The 21,514-nt window shown below is 38.8% G+C and overlaps 1 protein-coding gene across 3 annotated transcripts in view; it reads right to left on the reverse strand.

Moving 5' to 3' along the window:
• Positions 1-7,822, reverse strand: part of SNX22 (sorting nexin 22) — a 173,644-nt gene extending 165,822 nt beyond the window's left edge. For all 3 annotated transcript variants that reach the window (XM_053717382.1, XM_053717380.1, XM_053717381.1), the window contains exon 1: positions 7,492-7,822. In XM_053717382.1, coding sequence (XP_053573357.1) covers positions 7,492-7,554 — 63 coding nt within the window. In that variant the 5' untranslated portion in view covers positions 7,555-7,822. The remainder of the gene's footprint in view (positions 1-7,491) is intronic.
• Positions 7,823-21,514: the final 13,692 nt, after the last annotated feature.

Consider the following 21,514-nt stretch of genomic DNA (forward strand, 5'->3'; position numbering starts at 1 on the left):
TCCCCTCTGTCTCTCTCCTTATGTGTCGTTCTCCCCCATGGTCTCTTTTCTATACCTGTCTCTCTTCCTCCCCCTCTGACTCTCTCATCCCTTATGTGTCTCTCTAACCCTCTGTGTGATTGTGTGTCTCTCTCTTTCTCTCTAACCCTCTGTGTATCTCTCTCCCTCTCCCCCCGTCTCTCTCTCCCTCCCCCCCCCCCCCGTCTCTCCCTCTCCCCCCGAGTGCTTTTCTGTGTTTTGGTCTACCTTTTATTTATTTAATTAATGAATTGGTAATGCCATCTGAGGATGTAGCTTTATTTAAAGGGGTGGGGTCAATTTCACCAGCTGCCACTGGATCAAGACATTTTTATATTTACTGAATAATGAAGGAATCTATACGCATAATTTGCAGCATTAAAGTAAAAAGTATGTTTTAAACATATTTTAATGGGCCTGGATTTCTAGATCTCATAATCAGAGCAAGCATTTTGTTATCTGGCAAGAGTTTCTGTTACAAATCCTTTAGACTAAAATCAGATGTTTACTAAGTTGACCAGTTTTCCAAGACACCATTTAAAGGGACATGAAACCCATATGTTTTATTTCATGATTTAGAAAGAGCATGCAATTTTAAATAACTTTCCAATTTACATCTAATATCTAATTTTCTTCATTCTTTTGATATCCTTTGTTGAAAATCATATCTAAATATGCTCAGTAGCTGCCGATTGGTGATACCTCATGCGATTGGCTCACCCATGTGCATTGCTATTTCTTCAACAAAGGATATCTAAAGAATGAAGGCGTATCCTAGCCACTGCCTTACCAGCCTCTGATGTCACTGCACGTCACTGATACATACATACATACACACACACTCATATACACACACATACATATATACAGTATATACATATACACACACGCTCATACAGACCAATATCTGAGAGTAGAATTACTATGCTGCTACTGAGCATGTCTTAACTTATTTATTTAAACCTTTACCCACTGCTGGTTAAAACAAACAAAAAAAATAAGTGCCACTAGACAATAAATTTACCTGCAGTAGAAGTTTTGGCTTATCTTTTAGGTAGCAAAAAGTACCTTTTTTAAACAGTTAAAGTGATTGTAAAGTTTGGCAATGTAATGCACAGTATGCACTTTCATTCATTCAAATTTTTAAAGAGGCTTCATTTGTAAAATAATTACCATTTAGTGATGGTAAACATTGCGTTGTTCCTCCGCCCGCTTCTCATACTTTATTTTGCTGATCGATGACAAATCCAGCTTCATCCAATCGTTACATGCCCTCCTTTGGCGTACAGCTAGTGGGGCACGCAAAGATTGTATGAAGTCGGATTCGTCCAATCGATCAGCAAAATAAAGTATGAGTTGCGGCACTAAATGGTAATTATTTTACAAATGAAGCGTCTTTAAAAGTTTGCATGAATAAAAGTGCCCCTGTTTTTAAGAATAATTTTATATACTCTGCATTGCATTGGCAAACTTTACAATCACTTTAATAACTCCACAAATATTTAACCAATATGCTTCACATTTTCAGTAACTGAGGAAGTTAAAAAACTACCACATTTCAAATAAATTAATTCACGCAATCTAGTTACATGCACGTGAAAACCAGGCTTTAACATTAGACATCCTGTCAATTTTAAACTATAGCTGCACTAATATAAGGGTTGTTTTCAGTTTGTATAGTGTGTAAATATCTATGAATAAATATGTGTGTGTTGACAGCACTGCAGATTCATAAAACCTTTGGCTTACAATAGCACCACACACATACAGTGAATAACACCTAGACTGATAATTTGTCAGTAACACATACTTAGAATGTTTAGGAGAGTTTGGTTCTTTTCACAGTGCTTTCCGTATTGCCATAGGCTCGCTGCTCAAGAGCTTTACTGCTTAATATTCTTGCTGCGCCCAGGAGAGCTATTTCAGACCCACCAGCAAAAAAGCACAGATCCAGTGATCCACTGTTGTACAGCAAATAAGTTGGTACAGAGCTGGGTCAAATTTGGGCAGCACTGGCAACGTGACCCAGACAAGCTGCATAAACATAGCAATGTGCAGTTAGTAAGCTGCTTCTGGGAGTTGTGTGCAGGCAGGGTGAAACTCAGAAGTACCTCTTTCTCAATTCTCCAGATGCTTGATAAGGGCACTGACAGCATCTTACTTCCCAATAGGAGAAAGGTATAGAATTGACAACCACACCTCTCCCCTTTGAGCAGAGTGCATTCCAGACACTTCTGCCCATCATCTTTACCTGGTTGCTACAAATACTTTTTCTTTTGAATTTTAGATATGTGATAAATAAAAATGTCCCTAAACACGTGATTGTAATTTATCATTTATCACTGTTGCAGATAAAAATGACTAAACCAAGAATTTCAGAAATATAAACAATACAAAATACTACATGAGTTGTAAAGTTTTTACCAACTTTGGTCATTTCTTTATATTCTCCAATATATGTGATTTAAAAAAAGAAATGCCTTGAGAGAGGTTTGAGTTAGTGACCTTTCACACCCAGTCAGGTACGTTATCTACTTATCTATTTAAACTCTTGATAAGCCTTTTGGTAGTCTTACATTTCTTAAAGGGATATTAAACAGTTAATTCATGCTAGACATAATGATGCATTCAAATAAAAGATTAGCCTAAGAATAATATGCAGAAGTATTTTTTACCACAATGTAATTTGTTTAACTATTGAAGCTATAAGTGTAAAAATTCAGTCTCTGTAAAGTACTCTGGATTCTTTAAAGTAATGGGTGCCGCCATGTTTGATCTAGTTTCCTATTTATCTCTGTCTTCTGCTGAGAACAATTAGGGGAAAATACATAAACCAGGCAATAAATAAGAGGTTGTATAAACACAGCTGTGTTCTTCAAATTGCGGGTTGCTACCCATTACTGGGTCGCAACACAATGTTTACTGGGTAGCGGTGATATACATGAGAGTGGGGTATGGTGTGTGTGTTGTATGAGAGTGTGGTGTGTGCTTTATATGCGTTTTTGCGTGTGTGGTTTAATGAGAATGGTGTGTGTGTTAAATAAGAGAGTGTGTGCATGTTAAATAAGAGTGCGTGTGCGGTTTGATGAGAGTGGTGTGTGTATGTGTGTTAAAGAGTATGTGTGGAGTGTGTGTAATTAATATTTACAACACTTTCAAGTTTGACTACAAAAAGGAATAAAGTACACACACATTTAGTCACTTTGCCAAAAATTGCACCTATCTTGTATATGACTTCAGAAATATTCAGACCAAGAAGAAAAATAGTCTCTGGAAAATATGTGGTATCATTGCACTGGGTCTTTGGAAAAAAGTTTGAAGAACCATGGAGTAGACATCTGGTAACATGACTTTAACAAGGAAGTAGGCAGGTCTTGTGAGTTGACTTAAATATGGGGGTCATCAGCTTACAGGTGATTTTGGATCCCTAGAGACCAATGTTCCCTCTAATTTTTTGAGCATTCTAAGCATTTCTTTTTTTTAACTGTGCAAAAGTGACTAAAAAGTGTGCGCACTTTATTCTTAAGTGTAGTCAAACTTTAAAATGTTGTAACCGTAAATAACACACAAGCACATACACACCTGAAACATCACATACACACACACACCTCTCAAACACACACAACTCTCACACACACCTCTCACAAGCACAAATACAACTCAAACCTCTCACACACCTCTCAAGCACACAGACACACACCTCACACTGGTTTTCATATGACTGCCATAAGCATTGTGAATACATAAAACAAATGTTTGTCTCCTAGGTTTTGAACAGACTTGTCATGCCCTGTCATATCTGAATATTTTTGCATAATGAACTTAAGTTTTGAACATGCATGTTCTGCTAAAAAAAAGAAAGAAAATCAAATTGGATTCCTTAGTGGAACACAATGTAAACTAATGGGTAAAATGCAATGATTGAAAGTATAATAAAACTAGCTTTGGCACAGGGGAGTGAAATGGGTTAGCTTGAATGGTGTTAACACAACATTATATTATCAGCATATGACAACAGTGATATATAAACTAATGCACATTTTATTTGTATCCCATAAAAGAACATCATAACAAAATTATAATTGTCTTGTATATTGGAAATAGTCTTCCTTTCATTAATGCACTTGTGATGTTTTATCCTAGCTGGGGAAAATAAGAAACACATGAATACGTGTGCATGCACTCACACACGTATGAACACATTCACACACACAGTATATGATATCACTGTGTAATACAGCGGATAAAACACACGATAGGAGCACCAGATCAGTAGTGGGGTAAAACGTAACTTTTATTCTTCTCAACAGCAGAAATAATACAGCATAGCGTATCAAGGGTAGTGTTCCAGCTTACGCGTTTCGGCAACAGCCGTAATCATAGCATGTTGGAACTCTAACTGTGACTCACATTTAAATTTTCTACCACATTCTCATTGGTTAATTAAAAATTCACACACCTCCTTAGCTACCCTATCATTAACTAGCTATATCCACTGTTGCAAATCCCTGACAGCCTACTTCAGTCCTTGTGTATATTCCTATCAATATCTCTGTTTTGAGCTTTTGCTTTCACGAATGTCACAATCACATTAGTATTTAATTTCTTCTTATCATACTTTTTATCCTTACTTTGCGTTAGTAGTCTAATATGTGTTTCATGCACTTATACTATTACAATATTAAATTACTGTTATATCCATGTATACTATTACTATGTATACGATATATATATATATATATATATATATATATATATATATATATATATGAAGCTGAATTATATGGTGCTAGGACTTTTGCTCTAATTTGTGAATATCACTGTGTAATGTTGATGCTTGTATTCCCATACAATGACCAGTGACCTTTTTACAGCAGACATTACATGCAGAGGTGTGGAAAACAATTATTTTATTTGGGGTCACTATATTAGCTGGTTAGAGTCTTAAAGAGACATTATACACTAGATTTTTATTTGCATAAATGATTTTGTAGATGATCCATTTATATAGCCCATACAGTTTTTGTTTTTTGTTGTTGTTGTTTTTTTTAAATGTTAATAGTTTTGCTTATTTTTAAATAACATTACTCTGATTTTCAGACTCCTAACCAAGCCCCAAAGTGTTAGGAGAATACCGACAGATACCTACTCCAGATTGCTTCTGTTTGTGTAAAGGGTCTTTTCATATGCAAAGGAAGGTGGAGGGGGAGTGTGCTATTTCCCACTTGCAGTGGGTGTTTCAGTAACCTTTTAAACAGAGCTAAACTGGAAGCTTATAAGTAAGTTTTTAAACAGTTTTATACTGGATTTTTAGATCAGTATCTGTGCATATTATTCTTTATAGTAGTGTCTATTACATGCAGTTATATGAAAATTGGTGTATACTGTCCCTTTAAGATGGTAATCTTTGCATTATTATGGAGAAAATATAAATTTGTGTATGAGTTTGCGGGTAAAAGAAGATGAAAGGAAGCGCAGAAGTTGTGAGAGAATATGATCAAGAAGAAGTAATTGGATGGGAGGATTTCATTGTAACTAGTACAAATTTGTGTATAGGCTGATCTAGGCTATTTGCCATTATTTGCGGTGGGCATGTTCCTGTGACAAGAGGCTGTAATAGAATTTATGCAATTAGCATTGATGTGAGAGATACAAGTAGTTTTTTTCCTTGCAGAATTTGAAGAAAGGGGAATGTTAGGGCAGCATAAAGCAGCAGTGAACATAAACTGAAGTGAAAGATTTCGTTAGCATTATTGCTCAGCAGAAGAGTAACATTTACTCAGGCAGACACAGACAGACAGACTGACAGAAACATGAATATATAGGTTTGCAACTTTAGTTTCAAATTCACAAAGTTATTTGGAAGATATCTGGACTTTGGTATAATTTTATTGACCAGTGCATGTGATTTACCATATATGGACTCTGTTGTTTGAAGTTTATGCAGTAAAATACATAAAGTGTTCAGAGACCGGTCTGCAATGAACGCACATGATAATGATAAACATAACCTTACGCAATAATTATGTGAAAGGTACTGTGTTACCTTTCATGTGAAAATGAAAGGTAACACAGTACAGGTGGCCCTCGTTTTACAACGGTTCAATTTACACCATTTCAGAATAACAACCTTTTTTTCCAGTCATGTGACTGCTATTGAAAAGCATTGAGAAGCAGTGCATTTATTAAAATAGCCAGTAGGTGGAGCTGTCCACTTGTGTTGCAGCAAAGCCAAGCAAGCTGAAATGAATCAGTTTATCCAGACCTGAGCTATCGAGCAGATTTCAAAGGAACAATATCTTCCTGTCTATAAATCAGTCCAGATTGGAATGCATAGAAATAACTGTTTGCAGAAAAATGAAAGTGGTCTGTGTTGTTTGATTATTTTATTAGGTTTATAATGCTGTTTAGCAAATGTTTTTGTTCATTTAACTTAGTTTAATTATATATTCTGTGTGAGTGTGGTTATTTTATTAGGTTTATAATGCTGTTTAGCATTTAAAGTCTTCATTTCAAAGCTTTAAAAATAATGTATTAAGTGTTACTTATGACAATTTTGAGAGGGGCCTGGAAGCTATCTCCCTCACTTCCTATTGACTTACATTATAAACTGGGTTTCAATTTACAATGGTTTCAATTTACATCCATTCCTTCTGGAACCTAACCCCGGCGTAAACTGAGGGCTACCTGTATTAATATTCATGTCCCTATTAAATCCCTAATACATTAAAATCTTATCTGTGTTATTTTCTGTTACTGAGTGTGAGGGTTACGTTTCTATCTAGTATTAATATATAGCAGAGTTTTTTTAAAGTTGGAATAGTTTAAGTATTAATGACTAAAGTGCACGTTAAATATACTCTCTGCTAAAGCAGTAAAGGGACATTGCAATTTTAATGGTAATCATTTTCTAATAAATGGAAAGTAACCTAGTCCAATAGAAGAAGACAACACCTGAAGTATTTCCGATAGAGACCTTGTGTTGCTAAATAATAAGTCAGCTTCACATTTGTGCTGTAATGACATACAGGAGCCAGACAAAACACAACAGATAAAGCAGTGAAGTGCCAGCTGACCCTGCAAGTCATCTCTTGTCATTCTGCCTCATGATTTATAAAACTACAATGTCATTTCTTTTGTTTTTGTTATACCAGGGCTCATTGCCTCCAAGCATGCAAAACAATATTTTTAAAATGTTTTATGTTGTGGCTCTACAAGAGGTATTATAATGTTCTGAATGTAAAAAAAAACATCAAAATATCATGTTTTTTTATAAGCAACTCATAAAGTATACAAGTTAAAATACATAAAGCATAAACTATAGTCAGCTGTGCTATTTGCTTTTTAAACCCGCGCCCTATTAAATATTGATACATTGCAGCCAGGTTCAGTGACACATAGAGAATAGCTGCTCTAAGTAAATAAGTACAGCAAGGCATACAGTGCACTACTTTATCACTCACTGAAACTTACAGTGTGAGTCTTCTCCGACTTTAACACTTGATGTCCCACAGAGGGGATGTACACCTCGATCATGCTGTATCGACCACCTATTCCAAGACTGGAGGGGATGTGGGAATGATACCAGGGTTCAGCACATTGATTTTCTTATTCTCTGAGAACATCCATACGAGCAGATCCAACTATAGTCCAATATTAACAAAGCACAGACCGGTAAAGACAGATGTATAAGGCTATGGGTCTTTCACACTATACAAAAGCTACTCATTTAAATGATGTTAAAAGCGGCTGGGGTGCTTAGGGCTATAACATCTGACTTATTTATGTCCTCTCCGCCCCCTGCTCGGAGCCTTCTTCAGCTATTGAAACTTAGTAACGTTACACTACCTCCCCTCTGCTCTTTCACATCCCTCCCTAGAGGCTGGTCACACAAACTCCCACTGTCGCCTCCCTTATCCCATTCATGCTCACTTCTGCTTGAAACTAATCCTCCCCCACTATACACTGAGTAACTGGCACTTGTCCTCTGCTAGGAAGATAGGGCTGCAGTCACTTTCACATAGCACCATCCGACAGACAGTAGTATTAACCCAAATAATGCTGGAAAAAAATCCTTTTCACTTAGAAGTATCTCAGGCAAACACAAATTACTTACCCATACTTGTTTGCAAGGTAAGCATTGGATTCAACGTTTGCCACACAGTGAAACATTAAATAAAATAAATATATTTAAATAATTGTTAATCTGTGTTATGTTAATATCACACATACAAATATGATTTTCAGAGGTTTTAGAATTGTTAGAGGGATTTCCTTGATTAATGTGTGTGTGTATATATATATATATATATATATATATATATATATATATATATATATATATATATATATATATATATATATATGTATATATATATATATATATATATATATATATATATATATATATATATATATATATATAAAACACGTCCCAAAATGGATTAGCACTCTCTCCTAGTACAGACAACTGCCAGGGTGTCAGGAAATGTGGATTCAATTCAAATGCAACAAAAATATCTGAACTCACTGGACTTATAAGAGAAAAAGCTTTATAAAAAAAAGGGTCATTTCGGGGAACAACACCTCTCCCTCAGACCAGGTGAGGAAGGGGTGTTGTACCCCGAAACGTCACTTTTTTATAAAGCTTTTTCTCATATAAGTCCAGTGAGTACGGATATTTTTGTTGCATTATTATATATATATATATACATATATATATATATATATATATATATATATATATATATATATATATATATATTAGAGCATTAATCAAAGGAACCCCTCTAAAAGGTAATACATAGTTCCTTTACCCTTTATGTTGTCATCTGCTTTTGCCTGTGGAAACTGCCAGGTAGATTGAAAATGTGAGTATGTATTGCCTATAGAAGAGCTATGTAAACAAGAACCAGCAGAATACATTACACACCAATTGAAATATTATACAATTTTAATTTTCATCTGGTATCTCAAAGTATTGTCCATTATCTATACAGACAGACAGACAAAAGGTAAGACTTGGTGAATAGAGAGAAAAACAAAATAAAGAGGTCTGCTTTCCCTGCAAGTTCAGTCCATTTTAATGGAGTGCAGTTACAATACAAACCAATATTAAAGTACTTATTGGAACATATGAACACATGGACATATCAGCTTTAAACTCTATCCTAGTAGAAATGTAAAATTGAATTCCTCCAAACAACCAACATATATATGACTGTGATTAGATACATACATTTTTATTTAACTTTACCATTTGCAGTCAAGGGTTACTCAAACCCAGAACTTTCTATATATGTAATCCACACAAACAACCAAGCTACCTGACCGTCCTACTGTAAGTTGTTTGGCAAGTTTTAATGACATCATGGTTTAACACATGATTACAACAAACATAAATATTAACTGCCTGGAGCCTGTCATGAACCTGTGAATATCAACATAGAAATGAGGTTAATTACTGAGCTAGTTGTGTACCGTTTCATAATGGCATTACATACAGAAGATGACTGACTATCATAGACACAAGTAAAGGTATTTACAAGGAATTTCAGTGAAAATTATTTTCCCCATTTTTTAAAAAAAAATCAGACTTTTAAACCATCATAGCCACAGGTAATATATTTTCTTGAGATTTGTTTGTGCTAACATTGTGCAATAAAAACAACTTTAATTGTCCAACTAACTCTGCTAATGCATAAAATTGTAAACTCTGTATTTTAAAGCAAAATGTGTTTATTAGCAGTGTAAAATGGCTTAGGTTTCCTCTAGTGCAATACATTCAGTGGGCTGTCTGTCCATCTGTTGGTCTGGTCTAGTATGAACTGACTTTCCCCATATCCAGTTCCAAAGCTATACATGTAACAGATACTGCAATCAAATGCGATATACAAAGTATCTCTACATGTTTTAGTGCTTCAAAACTACTTGCTAGATATACTGCTAGGAACAAATTGAGCATTTTTACACATTAAGTTAAAGGGCCATGAAACCCAATTTCTTCCTTTAGTGATTCAGATAGAGGGGTAGATTTACCATTGTGCGGATGGACATGATCAGCTATAGAGATCATGTCCGCCGAATATCGATAATAAGTGTCCAACAATTCTATTCTACATAAGCAGGCCACATTTTTTTTTATTTTCACTCTGAGGGTGGGTGAGCAAATCTTAGAAAAAATAATGAGAAAAGCTATATACATTACTTATATAATAAGGTCTAACAACTGATTAATCTGACATTTCAGATGGATGTTAAATAAGTGATCATCAAAACCTCAAGGATCAGAGAGACAAGGTTTGCTGCTTGTAATAATTGTTGTACCAATGACTTTTGAGACATTTATTTCCAGATATAGCTGGTAATGTTGAAAAATTAACTTTTAAGGCAGCAGAGATGAGATCTTTCATCAATCCAATTCAATTCTGTGCTGCTCCTGTCCTCTGGAACTCTCTACCCCTCTCCATAAGACTGTCTCCAACCTTGTATAGCTTCAGACGCTCCTTGAAAACCCCCCTATTCAGAGCGGCTTACCATCTCTCCTCCTTCTCTCATCTGAACCAAACTAATACATGAACTGCCTGACTCACTGCTGCAAATACAACCGATGTAACAAGCTACCCCAACCTTATATCTCTGCACCCTTAACCTATAGACTGTGAGCTCTCCGGAGCAGGGCCCTTTTCCTCCTGTACTAGATTTGTTTAGTTTTGTTATGTTTTGTATTTTATCACAAATCTTTTATCATTGTATACCCCTATCATTGTACCCAGCGCTACGAAATTTGGCGGCGCTATACAAATAAATGATAATAATAATAATTAAATTCATTGCAATAAATGTATGCAGAAACAAAACATCCGAAGCACAACAATAAGCAGAAGATATAGACATGTTAAAGCATTTGTCACTATATTAGATAGATAGATTGGTAGATAGAAAAATAATAGATATATACCAAAGTAAAGAGTATTTTGCATTGAGCAAAGTAGACACGTTTTCGAGAGATTCCTCTGTTTTTCAGGTCTGAAGCAATACTGACTAATTCAAAGGAAGTTATAAATGATATCTTAAAACACAGGATGGTTAAGATAACAAAGTGTTACAGAGGTCGGAGTACAGGGAGAGTAGGGGGTATTGTAGGGGGTGTACAGGTAGAGTAGGGGTCTGAGGTGAAAGTTGTAAAGGGTTCGATTTATCAACCGTTCTCCTTCCTTCGATTGCAGGTTCTCACAAGACAACTGTCAGTCAGTATTTATCAAGCAGCGGTCATCAGACTGCTGCTTTCCTACCCTCTTCTCCACCTCTTGGGTGGAGAATTTCAATCTTCCCGATTGACAGCTCCTGCCCGTGCGTTATTGGTTGTTCGCGGAAACAAGGCAGGATTGCATGCAAGTGCAACTTAGCGCTCATGTGCAATGTTAAATTCCGTTAGTGGATTGATGCCGCCAGAGGAGACCTGGGTCAGACAGGGGCCTACATATTCGCCCTTGCTTGATAAACCGAGCCCAAAGAGGCTGAGCATATTCAGTGTAAAAAACATGGCACAAGTGTGGACATAAGTTTACCTTTGTATATCTATAAATTGTAATTGACTATATGAAAAAATGTTATGATAATGTGTCAAGAACCCAGAGTCAGCATTTTAAGTGTTGAAGTGCATTCTTTCAAGGATGTTTTTGAAGTTGCCTCTTAGAATCTTGATTTTGAGGTTTTGGATGGGTGTTGTAAGATTTTTTTAATGTGGGTAGTAGCTGTAAGTCTTATGATTTTTCATAAACCATTTATAACAGATTTGTATTTGACTAGTGACTACTAGCAGGGCCGGCTTAACCATGGGACCAACAGGGTCCCACAGTCCCAGGCGGCACTTGACAGGGAGCGGCACTTCAGAGTCAGCGACTATCACTTTTTGCCAGACCCAGACGGCCGCTCCTAGCCTCCTGTGACTGTCATCTCTGCCTGGATGATGGATCATCCAATTGGGATTAATTGAAACATTGATAAAATTGAAGACCGCTGGCGCCGCTCACTCCTAAATCCTAACCTGCAGTGCACGCAGCCTATCACATTTATAAATTGCCGCTCCTGACTGTGACTGTCCTCTCTCTGACTCTGATTGGATTGACAGGCTCAGCGCGTCAGCGGCATTGAAGGAAGGAAGACCGCCGCTCACTCCTAAAGCTAAATCCTAGCTACCTGTTAGCAGCATTGAAGGCGTCATTTTATTCTTGGACCCAGGCAGCACAATGTCTTGAGCCGGCCCTGACTACTAGTGGCATATATCTTTCTTCTCTCTATATTTTAATAAGTGTTCACATGGGGGGTTGTAGGGCAGTCATTTTTTATTATAACCCCTGTTTTATAGCCTTTTTGCTTGAATGATTAGGACAGTGTGACAAGCTGTTTTTCACGGTCCCTGGTGATATCTGTGATATCTAGTAGCCAGGCTGTAGATTATGGATTTTTTATGCAACACTGGGGTGGGAGCTGGAGCTGTGGAGGTAGCTGCATCTATCTGTTGGTTTCCTGTATACAGGTAAGTGGCACAGTGCAGTTTGCCATTTGTGATGGACATTGTTGTATCCATGAAGTAAATTCAGTCTAATTAACACACAACAGAAAAAAAAATATGTATAACCTCTCACAGAAAAATAAAACACTTAAAAAACTTAAGAAGTAATAAAAATATCACCATTCATGGTGATCATGAATACACAGGACTACATCATAGAGGGAAATAGACAATTGTCACATTTTTTCTAAAGACAGTGTCAGCATTCTGGATACAACAATATCCATCACAAATGGCAAACTGCACTCATCTGTATACAGGAAACCACCAGATAGATGCAGCTACCTCCAAACCCCACCCCAGTCACATTAATAAATCCATAATCTACAGCCAGGCTACTAGATATCACAGAATTTGCTCAGATACCAAGGACCGTGACAAATACCTTGTCACACTGTCCTAATCATTCAAACAAAAAACAATGGTTATAAATAATAAAACAAAAAATACTCTGCCCTCAATACCCCACTTGAACACTTATTAAAGTACAGAGAGAAGAAAAAATATATCATGTTTCCCACTAGTAGTCAAATAGAACCCTGACTCTGGAAGGGATGCAGAAAATCATAAGAGTTACAGCCGCTACTCTCAGAGGATCCTACACTCAAAAGATGATTTCCACAACCTCCAATCCTGCCATTCAGGGAACCACCTAGCCTAAAACAGAAACTGGTCCACAGACAACTGAGAAAGCGAACACTCAGAATGGATCCAAGCGCTGCAATAATCCTCTATGCAAACTGTGCCAACACATTTGTGAAAACAGCACACCAAATCACAAGAATAAATCATATATCATTAAAGGATCATATTCATGTATATCTGCAAATGTTATATACATGGTACATTGCACTGCATGTGAAGTGGGCTATTATATTGGAGAAACAAGACAAAAACTGCACCTTCGGATGAACTTACACAGACACTAGATCAAAAATCACTGTGAAACAAAATACTGCACTCCTGTTGGTCACCATTTCACCCAATCTGACCACTCCATCCAATCAAGATTCTCAGAGGCAACTTCAAAAAATAACCTGGAAATAAAAACGTTTGAAATGAAAATGATAATGCACTTCAACACTTTAAATACTGGACTAATTGCCGACTCTGGGTTCTTGACATATCACATTTTTTTGTAATATATTTTCATATGGTCAATAAAAAATGTTATTCCATGCTTTTTATACATAGGTAAGCTTCTATCCACACCTTTGCCATTATTTTTTCTCTCTCATCTTCCTTCAGTGTGTATATACTCTATGGGCTCGATTTATCAGCCTTCTCCTCCCCTTCGACTGCAGGTACTCACAAGAGAACCTGCAGTCAGTATTTATCAAGCAGCGGTAATCATACTGCTGCTTCCTACCCTCTTCTCCACCTCTTAGGTGGAAAATTTCAATCTCTCCGGTCTCGTCCGACCAGGGAGATTGACAGCTCCTTCCCGCGTGACTGGCTGTGTGCAGGAAGGGGGAGGTGTTGTACGCGAGCGCAAAATAGCACTTGTGTGCAATGCTGAATTCTGCCAATGGATTGTTGCCCGCCAGAGGGGGTGGACAGGGGAGTACATATGTACACTTGTCTGCTGTCACTTGATAGATAAGCCCTATGTATAGTTATTTTTCTTTCCTGTTACACTGGATATCCCCAGCCTCTTTACATGATTTTACAACACCCCTTACTCTCCCTGTACTCAGACCTCTGTAACACTTTCTGTCATCTTAAAGGGACACTAAAGTCAAATTAAACTTTCATGATTCAGATACAACATACAATTTTAAGAGCCTTTCCAATTTACTTCCACTATCTAATTCTACACTCTCTTTTTATATACACACTTTCTGAGCCGCACAAGTTCATAGGGTATACGTATACTAGTCTGATTGGCTGATGGCTGTCACATGATACAGGGGGCCTGCAATTGGGTAAAAAAAAAAAAAAATTGCCAGAAACAAATCTACTGCTTATTTGAAATTGAGAGTGTTATTGCATTCTCTTTTAATTATGTTCTTGTTAATTATACAATTGTACTGTATTTAATGGTCCTTTAACCATTCTGTGTTTTAATATATAGAATGTAAATTCTATTAAATTGGTTAGTATTGCTTGGGACCTGAGGAAGAGAGGAATCTCACGTGTGTATATAAGTATTTATTTAGCATCCCCGTTTATATGATAGTATTATATTTACTTACATAGGCTACAAAGGGTGCGTATCGTCCATGATAGCAAACAATCTGTTATGGAAACATAAACTGGAAACTAACAAAGAATACCAAGTTACAAAGATTTATAATACTTTTTTCAACTCTGAATTACACAAAGAAGATTAAAAAAACTCCTGCTGCGCAGATGCCACTATGTGTCCAAGATTAGTTGAAGACAGCCCTCACCTAAACATGGGCTTGTTATTGGCCCTCACTCCCACAGACCAGGTGTAAAGACATTAGTGTCCTGGTCATAGGTAAATTACCTATGTAGGTTATTTTATTGTCAAATGTCATCTCTACATAACTAGTGGTCACAGGTGATACCCATATGGACTTAATTACAATCAGAATGATGGGTTATAGATGAGCCATGTAGGAGATCTGGGGGGCAACTGAGTTTATTTATGCACTGTACAACATTTGTCTTATGTGGGCTGATACCAAGTGGTAAAAAATTATCTGAGTGTGATTCTGTCAGCTTTATTCTCTTATATATGCAATGATATCTGTCTTGGACTTTTCAAGCAATTACTAGATAACCCACAATGTGTAATGTGTGACTTAGATGTTAGTGTCCTCATTTTTCACTACGACCCTCACCTGGGAGATTGATGGTCCAGGAATTGTATATTCATCACAGGCTGCAGCATCTCATATGTAGAATTATAGCCTAGAAATCTTGGGATTGTGACAGGTAGCTATGTGCAGTGATGTCTTTAGTAAAGATCCATTTTTCACAGAAACCTATTTCCTTCTTCTGCACTTGACTGGCTGGTGTAACGTTTACAATACTTGGCTATATGATAAGAATGCAACAGCTTCACAGCAGCATTTTTCCACAACTCTGTAACTTTCCTCCCCCAGAGCCTATTTGACCCATGCTCTTCAACTAACCTACTGTTCTGGCTGAAAGGCCAACACCAGACTGGTGCAACATCAATAGAAGTACATGTTTTTACCCAGCTGGAGTGTAGTTCACTGGCTTTTAACTAATACGGCCACAGCTGTATTTGTGAACAATGACACCTTCCCTCAAACATAGGAATAAATGTTTCTTTTTAGCATGGGAAAATCCTTATTTAAAAAATAAAAAAACAAACTATAATACATATTAAAATGGCCTTTTATATAAAACAAGGAGAGAGAAAAAACTCAATATACCAGAATTATATACCAGAATTTTCCAAAACTACCCTTTGTATTACAAACTACCTGACTCAAAGACTTCTAAAACTTCTCAGGAGAACAAATTGTAATGATATCTGATTATTGAGAATATACAATGGATTTAGATACATTTTGTAATGAATTAGCTCAGAGTTGTGTCTTTGCTTTATCTGTAACAAAATACTGAAGTTTTCTCAATAATAAACAATATTCTGAGACTGGTTAAATGACCATTGAGAGAGACCTGGTCCGTAAAGAAACCTAGATGACTAATGCAACATTTTATTTTCTTCTACTTCTGTATATTCAAAGCATCAACAATTTAGAGAACAAATTAAAGGGACACTAAACCCAATTTTTGTCCTTCATGATTCAGATAGAGCATGCAGTTTTAAGCAACTTTCTAATTTACTCCTATTATCAATATGTTTTCCTTCTCTTGCTATCTTTATTTAAAAAGCAGGAATGTAGAGCTTAATAGTCAGCCCATTTTTGGTTCAGAACCTGGGTTATGCTTGCTTTTTGGCTTGCTAAATGTAGTCACCAATAAGCAAGCGCTATATCCATGGTGCTAAACCTAAAACAGGCCAGCTCCTAAGCTTAACATTCATGCTTTTTAAATAAAGATAGCAAGAGAACGAAGAAAAATTGATAATACGAGTAAATTAGAAAGTTGCATGCTCTATCTGAATCATGAAAGAAAAAAAATTGGGTTCAGTATAACTTTCACACAGTCACAAGCCACAGTCTGAGTTTAATGAAACTGAACAAAAAATATAACACAAGAGGGCCAACAAGAAATGTATTTGGAATGAATATCTGTGCCTTATCATAATATAACAGGCTTATCAGACTGCTCAGTGGGAGTGGTGCTTGAAACAGCTTCTAATTTCCAGGAACTAAAAGAACAGATGCAACTGTACAAAATGTTAGTAGTAATTTTATTGGAGCACATTTATTACTAATATGTCACATCATGATAAACTATATTAATTATTGGCAAATACATTTTTTTTTCTTTAGTGTTATATTGTAATGTAGGTGTCTAGGGATGTGAAACCCATTTTTTTCTGTCATGATTCAGATAGAGCATACCATTTTAATACATTTTCCAATTTATTCTATTGTGAAAACCATACCTAGGTAGGCTCAAGAGCTGGAATATAGCTGTATATATATATATATATATATATATATATATATATATATATCATGTAATTGGCTTACTGATATTTTTAGCTAGCTCCCAGTAGTGCATTCCTGCTACTTCAACAAAGGCTACCAAGAGAATTAAGGTGTTCAAAAGTGTATGCTCTATCTGAACCATGAAAGAAAAAAAATTGTGTTTCATGTCCATTTAACAGCCAGAACCCTGTATACTAAGATAACATTTTCCTTAGATAATCGTGCTAGAGTGTACAGGTTTAGATTATAAGGCTTCCAGTCTTAAAACAACTAAATAACCTCAACTGTAAGGCTTTACATTTTTTCATATTAGTATTTTGCCTGTGCTATGTCACCAATCCCCATGGTTTGAACAGTTGATACACTAACCAAATGAGATTTCCTATTGGCTAACAGCTAGGTCCTATGTGACCTGCTATTGATAGAAACAGTTCTGCAAACATTGTTGTAGAACTGTTGCTATTAATATTAGGTCATAAGTCATCACACTCGAGCCTTCTGCTCAAGCGTGATAGATACCATGTCGTAGTGACACCAATTACTTTCAAAGGCAGACAATATGAGGTAACAGTATCCTATTAAGTGCATCAGCACACAGTACTCTTGTCAACCCTTTTGTCACAGTGAGTACTAACAGCACTTGGACAACTGCTTTAGCTGTCCTACCAGTAGCGGACCTATCAACAGAGGGCCTTGGTGCAAATTTATATGCAAGCAATAATAATAATATACATGCCGCTCTGTATAATGATATTTTAGGATAGATAGATAGACTGACTGGTAACCTGCAGTAATAAAAGGCTCCCCTGAATTAGGATTGTACATATTATGCAAATGCCTATGTAAGACTGGCTGTTATGGACCCCTCCAGCACTTGGGCCCAGTGCATTTAACCCTAACAGTGATCTACCCCACAGCAGTTGGGTGTAGTGTCTGACCAAATCCTCTTACAGTGATAAATTCTAATAATTACTTTTCCATCACCCCTTAAAGGGACACAATAATCTAAACTATAATCGCGTTTGTAATGCGTCCGTCACCGTCGGCAGTTGTGCACACATCCTCAAAGGAATGTTGGATACACGCCCAGCCACTTAGCGCGAGACAGCTTCAAAAGTTCCAACTCTCAGCTGTAACATAGCAGCTGAGAGCTGGAGCTCCTGAAGCTTCAGGCATCTGCCACATATGGAGCCGGAGCGTGATCGGTGCTCCGCCTCCATATGACGCCAGATGCCTGATTGTTACAGACGTGACACTGTGTGTGTCACCGTCTGTAACAATCTTCTGCTGGTGCCGGCGGGAGGTGTGGGCGGGGGGCGGGTGGACGGCTCAGCAGGGAAGGGGAGGGAGTGGGAGTGCCCTTATACAAAAAAGGACAGGAGGAGAGAGAGCAAAAGAGAGGGGGAGAGAGAGAGCAAACAAGAAGGGGGAGAGAGAGAAAAAGAGTGGGGGGAGAGAGAGCAAAAGTGAGGGGGGAGAGAAAGCAAAAGAGAGGGGGGAGAGAGAGCAAAAGATGGTCACTGTGTGTGTCACCATCTGTAATGATCTTCTGCTGGTGCTGACGGGAGGTGTGGGTGGGCGACTCAGCAGGGAAGGTGAGGGAGTGGGAGTGCCCTAATACAAAGAAAAAAAATAAAGGACAGGGGGAGAGAGAGCAAAAGAGAGAGTGAGAGCAAAAGAGAGGGGAGAGAGAGCGCAAAAGGGAGGGGAAAGGGAGAGCAAAAGAGAGGGGGAAAGAGAGAGCAAAAGAGACGGGGAAAGAGAGAGCAAAAGACAGGGGGAAAGAGAGAGCAAAAGACAGGGGGAAAGAGAGAGCAAAAGAGAGGGGAGAGAGAGCAAAAGATGGGGGGAGAGCAAAATAGAAGGGGAAAGAGAGAGCAAAAGAGACGGGGAAAGAGAGAGCAAAAGACAGGGGGAAAGAGAGAGCAAAAGAGAGGGGGAAAGAGAGAGCAAAGCAGAGGGGGAAGAGAGCAAAAGAGAGGGGGGAGATGGAGCAAAAGAGGGGGAGAGAGAGCAAAAGAGAGGGAGGAGAGAGAAAAAGAGATGGGGAGAAAGAGAGCAAAAGAGATGGGGAGAGAGAGCAAAAGAGACGGAGAGAGAGAGCAAAAGAGACGGGAAGAGAGAGAGAGCAAAATTGAGGGAGAGAGAGAGAGAGCAAAAGAGAGGGAGAGAGAGAGAGCAAACAAAAGGGGGAGAGAGAGAAAAAGAGTGGAGGGAGAGAGAGCAAAAGTGAGGGGGGAGAGAAAGAAAAAGAGAGGGGAAGAGAAAGCAAAAGGGGGGGGAGAGATAGAGCAAAAGACGGTCAGTGTGTGTGTCACCATCTGTAATGATCTTCTGCTGGTGCCGGCAGGAGGTGTGGGCGAGTGGTGCCGGCAGGAGGTGTGGGCGAGTGGTGGGTGGGCGGCTCAGCAGGGAAGGGGAGGGAGTGGGAGTGCCCTAATACAAAGAAGAAAAAAGGACAGGGGGAGAGAGAGGAAGAGAGAGAGAGAGCAAATGAGAGGGGAGAGAGAGCAAAAGAGAGGAAAGAAAGAAAGCAAAAGAGAGGGGAGAGAGAGCGCTAAAGAGAGGGGGAAGAGAGAGCAAAAGACGGGGGAAAGAGAGAGCAAAAGAGAGGGGGAAAGAGAGAGCAAAAGAGAGGGGGAAAGAGAGATCAAAGGAGAGGGGGAAAGAGAGAGCATAGGAGAGGGAGGAGAGAGAGCAAAAGAGAGGGGAGAGAGCAAAAGAGAGGGAAGAGAGAGAGAGCAAATGAAAGGGGGAGAAAGAGCAGGGGAGAGGGAGAGCAAATGAGGGGGGGAGAGAGCGCAAAAGAGAGGGGGAGAGAGAGCAAAAGATAGGGAGAGAGAGAGCAAAATAGAGGGGGGAGATAAAGCAAAAGAGAGGGGGGAGAGAAAGCAAAAGAGAGGTGGGAGAGACAACAAAAGAGAGGAGGAGTGAGAGCAAAAGAGAGGGGGGAAAGAGCAAAAGAGAGGGGGGAGAGAGAGCAAAAGAGAGGGGGAGAGAGAGCAAAAGAGAGGGGGGGAAAGAGCAAAAGAGAGGGGGGGAAAGAGCAAAAGAGAGGGGGGAGAGAGAGCAAAAGAGAGGGGGAGAGAGAGCAAAAGAGAGGGGGAGAGAGAGAAAAAGAGACGGGAGAGAGAGCAAAAGAGACAGGAAGAGAGAGCAAAAGAGACAGGAAGAGAGAGCAAAAGCGACAGGGAGAGAGAGCAAAAGCGACAGGGAGAGAGAGCAAAAGAGATGGGGAGAGAGAGCAAAAGAGATGGGAAGAGAGAGCAAAAGAGACGGGCAGAGAGAGCAAAAGAGTTGGGAAGAGAAAGCAAAAGAGACAGGGAGAGAGAGCAAAAGAGACAGGAAGAGAGAGCAAAAGAGGGGGAGAGAGAGCAAAAGAGAGGGGAAAAGCAAAAGAGAGGGAGGAGAGAAAGCAAAAGAGAGGGGGAGAGAAAGCAAAAGAGAGGGGGGAGAGAAAGCAAAAGAGAGGGGGGAGAGAAAGCAAAAGAGAGGAGGGGAGAGAGCAAAAGACGGTTACTGTGTGTCACCATCTGTAATGATCTTCTGCTGGTGACGGCCAGAGGTGTGGGCGGGTGGGTGGCTCAACAGGGAGTGCCCTAATACAAAAAAAAGGACATGGGGAGAGAGAGCAAAAGAAAGTGGTGAGAAAGCAAAAGAGAGGAAATAGAGAGAGCAAAAGAGAGGGGAGAAAGAAAGCAAAAGAGAGGGGAGAAAGAGCAAAAGAGAGGGGAGGGAGAGCAAAAGAGACAGGAAGAGAGAGCAAAAGAGACAGGAAGAGAGAGCAAAAGAGAGGGGAAGAGCAAAAGAGAGGGGGGAGAGAAAGCAAAAGAGAGGGGAGAGAGAAAGCAAAAGAGAGGAGGGGAGAGAGCAAAAGAGGGTGAGAGAGAGCAAAAGACGGTCACTGTGTGTCACCATCTGTAATGATCTTCTGCTGGTGGCTCAGCAGGGAAGGGGAGGGAGTGGAAGTGCCCTAATACAAAAAAAAGGACATGGGGAGAGAGAGCAAAAGAAAGGGGAGAGAAAGCAAAAGAGAGGAAATAGAGAGAGCAAAAGAGAGGGGAGAGAGAGAAAATAAGAGAGGGGAGAAAGAGCAAAAGAGAGGGGAGAAAGAGCAAAAGAGAGGGGGGAGAGGGAGAGCAAAAGAGAGGGGGAAGAGAGTGCAAAAGAGAGGGGGAGAGAGCAAATGAGAGGGGGAAAGAGAGAGTAAAAAAGAGAGAGGAGAGAGAGCAAAAGAGATGGGAGAGAGAGCAAAAGAGAGGGGAGAGAGAGCAGGGGAGAGGGAGAGCAAATGAGATGGGGGAGAGAGCACAAAAGAGAGGGGGAGAGAGAGAGCAAAATAGAGGGGGGAGAGAGA

Source organism: Bombina bombina, chromosome 6 (assembly GCF_027579735.1).
Source record: "Bombina bombina isolate aBomBom1 chromosome 6, aBomBom1.pri, whole genome shotgun sequence".
Taxonomy (NCBI): Eukaryota; Metazoa; Chordata; class Amphibia; order Anura; family Bombinatoridae; genus Bombina; species Bombina bombina.